We start from the raw sequence: 6,107 nt of genomic DNA on the forward strand, positions 1-6,107 counted from the left end.
TATTCCAGTGGAGGTATGAGCACACAGCCTACTAATGTGAGCAACATCATAAACATAAAGCAGCGATGTAGTGTTTAACCAACATCAATATGCATCAGCTGCATACTTTACATTATGTCTACAACACTATCTGTAATAGCAGTGCAAATCTACAACATACAGAGAAATATATCAGCGTTAATGTTACGTTAACCATAACAACACTTAACATTTCCACAATATATGCTGCATATTACCGCAAACTGTGAGACAAACTGCATTTTTATGCGAGATACTGATTAACCTGAGCACCACTGCCCCTGACCTACATAGAACTTCGCTATCACTCCTATAAATGTAGTGCATGTGATGTCATTATATTGTATTATCTTCATTTTATTGAACACCTAATCTGTACCAACACGGAGACGGCGCCTGTTAGACCACAATTAGGGCAAACTACCGTCATATCGTCCGGCCCTTCGGAGCGTCGCCGTTTGGATGAAAACATGTGACGATAACATACGTATGACGTAGTTGAAAAAAAGTTGTAGTTGCAAAAGCGAAACTGTTACATTGACAGCGCCGGGCACGGACCGTAGTAAAGACTACAATACCCAGCACCAGAGTGAGTCAGTTTCCGGTCTGGAGGATTTGCAAAGCAGAAGTCACTCGAAAGGGATTAGCTAGCTTGCTAGCAGCCGAAACCTCTTTAGATGTGGGAATTTGCGCTAAAAGAGCGACTTTGAACATCGCTGACACATCGAGGTAATTAATTTGTTTTGATATATCCCGGTTAAGCGCGTTAGTTCCGTAGCTAGAGGCCGTACCCGGTATTGCGGTAAACAGCTAACTGCCACCCCTACCGCTGCTGGGTATATTAGTCAGAAAACATCACTGCTTGCTAGCTTGTTGTTCTCCAGCTACCGTTAGTGTGGCTTTCGTTTTCATTTCTCGTCACAATTGGATTATGTAGGTGGCAAAAGGCTGAGTGGCTACTTAACTAGTACTTGGATTTCTGAGGTACTCGCGTAAATGTTCTCCTTTATTTGTTTAACATTACCCTGAAATGTTTGACCTGAATCGCTGGGAGTTAAGCAATCACCAGCACTCTCCAGTTTGTTCTACTTGCCTCCAGCTCCGCCACTAACGGCTCTGTTATTTTTCTTTTTCTGTCAGCGAGTAATAAAGCTGAAATCCCAGCTGTTGCCATGGCAATCCTGTTTGCTGTGGTGGCTCGTGGAACCACTATTCTGGCCAAGCATGCCTGGTGTGGTGGGAACTTCCTGGAAGTCACTGAACAGATTTTAGCCAAAATTCCCTCAGAGAATAACAAACTGACCTACAGCCACGGCAGGTAGGACCTCCAACCATATCTACAACTGTTTTTGTGTGTTTCCCAGTTACCCTGTGTGTACCAGTGTTGGAGTAATCTGATTTGTATATTCAGTAACAAAAAGACCTATTATATAATATACCTCACCTCACCTAATAACCAACCTTTTCTCTTCTCTAGCTATCTCTTTCATTACATCTGCCATGACAGAATCATATACCTGTGCATCACTGATGATGTAAGTATATAATTGGCTTAGATAGTTAGGCTTTTTTGTGTCAGAGGGTTGGACAATATGCCTCTTTAAAGGTTAAAGGTCCCTTATATCGGTATTACAGGGAGGGGCATGGGTTCAATCAAGTAATGCTCTTATCTGAATGTAAATAAGAACATAGAAATAAAGTTAAGACTATCGTTGGGTGATAAAATGTTGCATTTCAGCTGAGATTAACAATCATTGAACGACCTAATACAGCAAAACCAGTGTTGTTGCTGCTAGTACGAGTTAACTTAAGGATAAAGTTGGACTTGCAGGTTATATAACGGAAGAACTCAGCCAATTTTCCCTTTATGACACTCATTTAGCAGCAGCTGGCAAAGAAGTACATTTACAAATACGCTGTTCACCAAATAAACACTTTAAATCAGCATGTTTAAACCTAAGTTTGTTTCACTCTTGTCTGCTGCAGGACTTTGAGAGGTCACGCGCGTTCAGCTTCCTCGGCGAAGTCAAGAAGCGCTTTCAGACGACGTACGGGTCACGAGCACAGACGGCATTACCGTACGCCATGAACAGCGAGTTTTCCTCCACGCTGGCTGCTCAGATGGTGAGCAAGACAACATCCTGATCGTGATGAGAAACAATTTCCTGTTGGGGCTGTCTGACTGCTTTTCATTTCTGTCGTCTGTACAGTGACGCAGCACATACAGATGAAGTAATAACAAAACACAATCATTTTCATCTGTGTTTCTTTGTCTTTGCAGAAACACCACTCAGACCCGCGGGGATCAGATCGTGTCACCGAGACCCAGATGCAAGTGGACGACCTGAAAGGCATTATGGTCCGCAACATAGGTGAGCTTCTCTACAGTTTTCTCTCTGTGCAGTAATGCCGAACACACACCTTCTGAACACAGGGCTGAGATGATAATAATAAAATAAAACTGCCAACAAATCAGAGAACTCATGTGATGTGTGTTTTTTACTTTTAAATGAATGCAGTGTGTGTTGTGGTTGCACCAGTGAGTAATACTGGTGTGACACAGAGGAATTAGTATTTGTTGTTCATTGTGCCCAAAGCTAATGTTCTGGCTAAAAAAAATGATCTAACAACTTTCTACTTAAAAGTGCTGATAATTGGAGGATTGCTGTCTCAGATGTCAGTCTGATTTCACCACCATGTTGATGTGAACGTCATCACACTAGACCTTTTGTACGTCCCAAATTAACTTTGGTTTCCTTTGGTGTTCTTTTTACAGACTTGGTAGCACAGAGAGGAGAGAAACTGGAGCTACTGATTGACAAAACGGAAAATCTGGTTGATTCAGTGAGTTCCATAAACAGTGTTTATGCTCTGTTCACTCTTCCACTTCCTAATCAATCACATTTGTCAGTAAACAGGGATATATTTTTACAGTAATGCAGTAAGCTACTTATCCACAAGTATTTTCACTGATGTGTTTTTTTTTCTCTCCCCTCCTGCAGTCGGTCACATTTAAGACCACGAGTCGTAATCTTGCGCGAGCCATGTGTATGAAGAACCTCAAGCTGACTATTGTTATTGTGCTGGTGTGCCTGGTGAGTAAAGACAGTAGTGGTAATTGTTGAAGTGCCCTTGGTTAGAAGTAAACAGTGCATATCTGTTTTTAGCTGCAATGAGGCTGAGCTGTTGTGTAGAACTCCGCTGTACTGCACTGATCTCCTCTTTTTGTCTAATCGTGACGTAGATCCTTCTATGAGTCGTCGTCACTGCACGTCTCAGCTTGTGATCAGTTCTCTTGACGGTTGTTCGGGAGGTGAATTTAGTCTCTGTGCTCTTTTCAGGTGATCCTTTACATTATCGTGTCTGCTGCCTGTGGAGGCCTCAGCTGGCCAACATGTGTCAAATGAGAGGAGAGTGGGGATGAAAGAGCGGGAGATAAAAGAAAAAGGGACGAGGGGGAGAAGTGCTTGTTCAACTCTGCTCGCTAATGGACACAAATGGAAAAACAGCATTTCTTACTTTACACCTCTTGCTTCAACATTGCTGGAATACACATGCTGCTTCTCCTCCTCCTGCCTCCTTCCTTGCCCCCCACTTTGAGAGTCTGCACATTTATTTGCCTTTTGGACCAGGAGTCCCACCTCATACCCCCCCACTAATGGACAGCAGCCATGATGTGGCCTAAAACTGATGTGGAACAATAATCATGTCTTATGTTAGTCTGGTACATTGATTATGTGTCTCATGCACTTAGTGGCCTGATGTATCAGTCTGTGATACTGTCCTGCACCTATCCATGTAATTAATCCATTCAGACTGATAACAGGAAGAGTCACAAAATAGCAGAGTTTAATTTGTTATTATCCTGCTTTACCTTTACATGTGGGAATGACAAGTGTAGGTAGCATCTATGTTGTGTTGCAGATCCATCAGGAACGACTCATACCATGTAGCGTCTGGTCCTCTGTTATAATAACTGAAAACTAATTTTTGACAAACCTGATGCAGTATACAGATTTTCTGAATGATGCCACATTTTATCAACAAGCACAGTAGTATCTTCTAAAAATGGATGTTGTAAAATAACAGATATTATCATACAAATAAATATTGTACATTTGATTGATATTACTGATACATAATGGTTCTTTGAAAGCAAGTCTGATTTCTGAGAAAATCTTGTCTGTTTCCTGCCTGTGGACTTGATACGAGGCTTCCCTTCCCGTCTCCTAGGACTGTCAGTGTGTACTCATTATTTCTTTCTGTTAACACAATGCACTTTTTATATTGTACATAGATTTGCTTCCTGGCATCATATGGCTTATGATCATGTAATTAAATTATTGTACATCCGGATTTAAATGAATAAAATCTGATGATATCAAATGGTTGATCTCTATACCAGAAAAAGGGTGCTATGACATGTTCAGGGGTGGAAGAAGTATTCAGATCTTTAAGTGAAAGTACCAATACAGTATATGTGAAAATGCTCTATTACAAATAGGTGTACTGCATGAAAAATCTACTGAGTTAAGTAAAGCAAATATATAGAAGCAATAAAATGTAGTTAAACTATTAAAGTGGAAGTAGTGGCTTGGTGCCTCTTTATACTTTACATTATTTTATTAATAGTGAAGCGTGTCAGCAGCAGGTTAGTGTTGGAGCTGTCGCAGGTGGAGAAAGTTTGAGCTACTTTATGTAACTTTATATATAGGGACAGCCAAAAATATGACTTTTTCTCTGATCTTTGATTTCTGGTTAGATATTGGATCATTGGCACATTTACTGAAATCACTATTTGGTGTCACTGTTAACTCACAGGCATTTGAGACATGACCCTGACTATATAATGCTTTCTGCATAAAGGGAAAAATGCTAGAAATCCCAGTTTTAATCTTTACCAATGTCCTGTATTTTATCAGTTTGTCATATGATCCACTTAAAAATCTTCATCTTTAAGGCAACCGGAGCTGTCAGACAAATGTAGTGGGGAGGAAAGCACAATGATTCCCTCTAAAATGTTCAGGTCAACTGGGTAAGATGCTCTTCCAATGTAAGAAGCCCCTCCACCATATTTTCCCTACTGTACATTGGATATAGTCAAAATTATTTTCAGGTCTTCTCTTGGAGGATATGGACCCTACTAACCTTTAAATGTTATTTAGATCACTTTGCTGGAAATCAAAAGGGGTGATTTTGAGGTAAGACAGCATTCTGGCACTACAAAATAAGCCTATGTGTTTTATTATAAGAATATACATGGACAAAATTTTCTTTGCTGTCCACTAATTTAAGCAAAAATAAATTCTCAGATGTTTTAGTGTAATAGCAGTACTCTACCCTTGCTAATGTTAGATTTCTGATAAATAATGTACACTATTATCTAACAGACGAATAAAATCTCGAACCACAAGTATTAAATGTATTATTTGTCTGAAAGGCTAATTAGCTGACTTTATGTGATGCTAACGCTATATTAGCTTGCGCTAGCACTACATAGCTAGCTTGAATTCGTTGCTACTGTCGGCTAAACATTCCTGAACAGTCAACATTTGACTTATTTTTAAGTCATGAATTCAAAATATCAGTATCAATAAACTAAAGTTATAACTTACACAATTTTTTAAATTTTAAAAGGAACAGACATTGTTATTTATTGACCAAACGGCAAATGCAACTATTTACTTGAGTTGCTCAGTAACGCGGACGCCAACTCACCCGCATTGTTTCTCGGAGGAGTCAAAGGTCAAGCAGCGTGTTTTCATCCCTCCTGGTTGAACTCTGGTTCGAGCAGCGTGTGTTTCTGACAGATGACAGCGTGAACATGGAGAAGCTGTGAAAAAGACAGAAACCACCGGCTGACGCTAATTGTTGGCCGAGGCCTCGTCCGCGCTCCCGTCAACGCTGCTCGCTCTCGTGACAGGTAGCCCGCTAGCTAGTCCGGTAGCTTGTTTTGCTTTTAAACTTTAACTATGCGCATTTTACGAACTCCGCTGCTGACCTTGTGACAGAAATGCCATGCAAGTAAGCAAGGTAAGGCATTTTGTACTTTATATTCCCTTATTTAACGTCTTAAATTCTACACATGA

General features: G+C 40.4%; 1 protein-coding gene across 1 annotated transcript; it reads left to right on the forward strand.

The window, feature by feature from the left end:
* Positions 1-617: 617 nt before the first annotated feature.
* sybl1 (synaptobrevin-like 1) lies at positions 618-4,404 on the forward strand. Its single transcript, XM_008294691.1, has 8 exons — positions 618-747; positions 1,159-1,336; positions 1,496-1,553; positions 2,005-2,142; positions 2,300-2,390; positions 2,795-2,862; positions 3,021-3,113; positions 3,360-4,404. Exons 2-8 carry the CDS (start codon positions 1,191-1,193, stop codon positions 3,423-3,425), a joined length of 660 nt encoding a protein of 219 aa, XP_008292913.1. The 5' UTR covers positions 618-747; positions 1,159-1,190; the 3' UTR covers positions 3,426-4,404.
* The last annotated feature ends 1,703 nt before the right edge of the window (positions 4,405-6,107 follow it).

This window comes from Stegastes partitus, unplaced genomic scaffold (assembly GCF_000690725.1).
Source record: "Stegastes partitus isolate 25-593 unplaced genomic scaffold, Stegastes_partitus-1.0.2 Scaffold987, whole genome shotgun sequence".
Classification (NCBI taxonomy): Eukaryota; Metazoa; Chordata; class Actinopteri; family Pomacentridae; genus Stegastes; species Stegastes partitus.

Coding starts and splice junctions, on each gene's coding strand:
- sybl1 (XM_008294691.1), top strand. CDS start 1,191: ATGGCAATCCTGTTTGCTGTGGTGGCTCGTGGAACCACTATTCTGGCC. Junction 2,863..3,020: donor CGGAAAATCTGGTTGATTCA/GTGAGTTCCATA, acceptor CCCCTCCTGCAG/TCGGTCACATTTAAGACCAC. Junction 3,114..3,359: donor TTATTGTGCTGGTGTGCCTG/GTGAGTAAAGAC, acceptor TGCTCTTTTCAG/GTGATCCTTTACATTATCGT.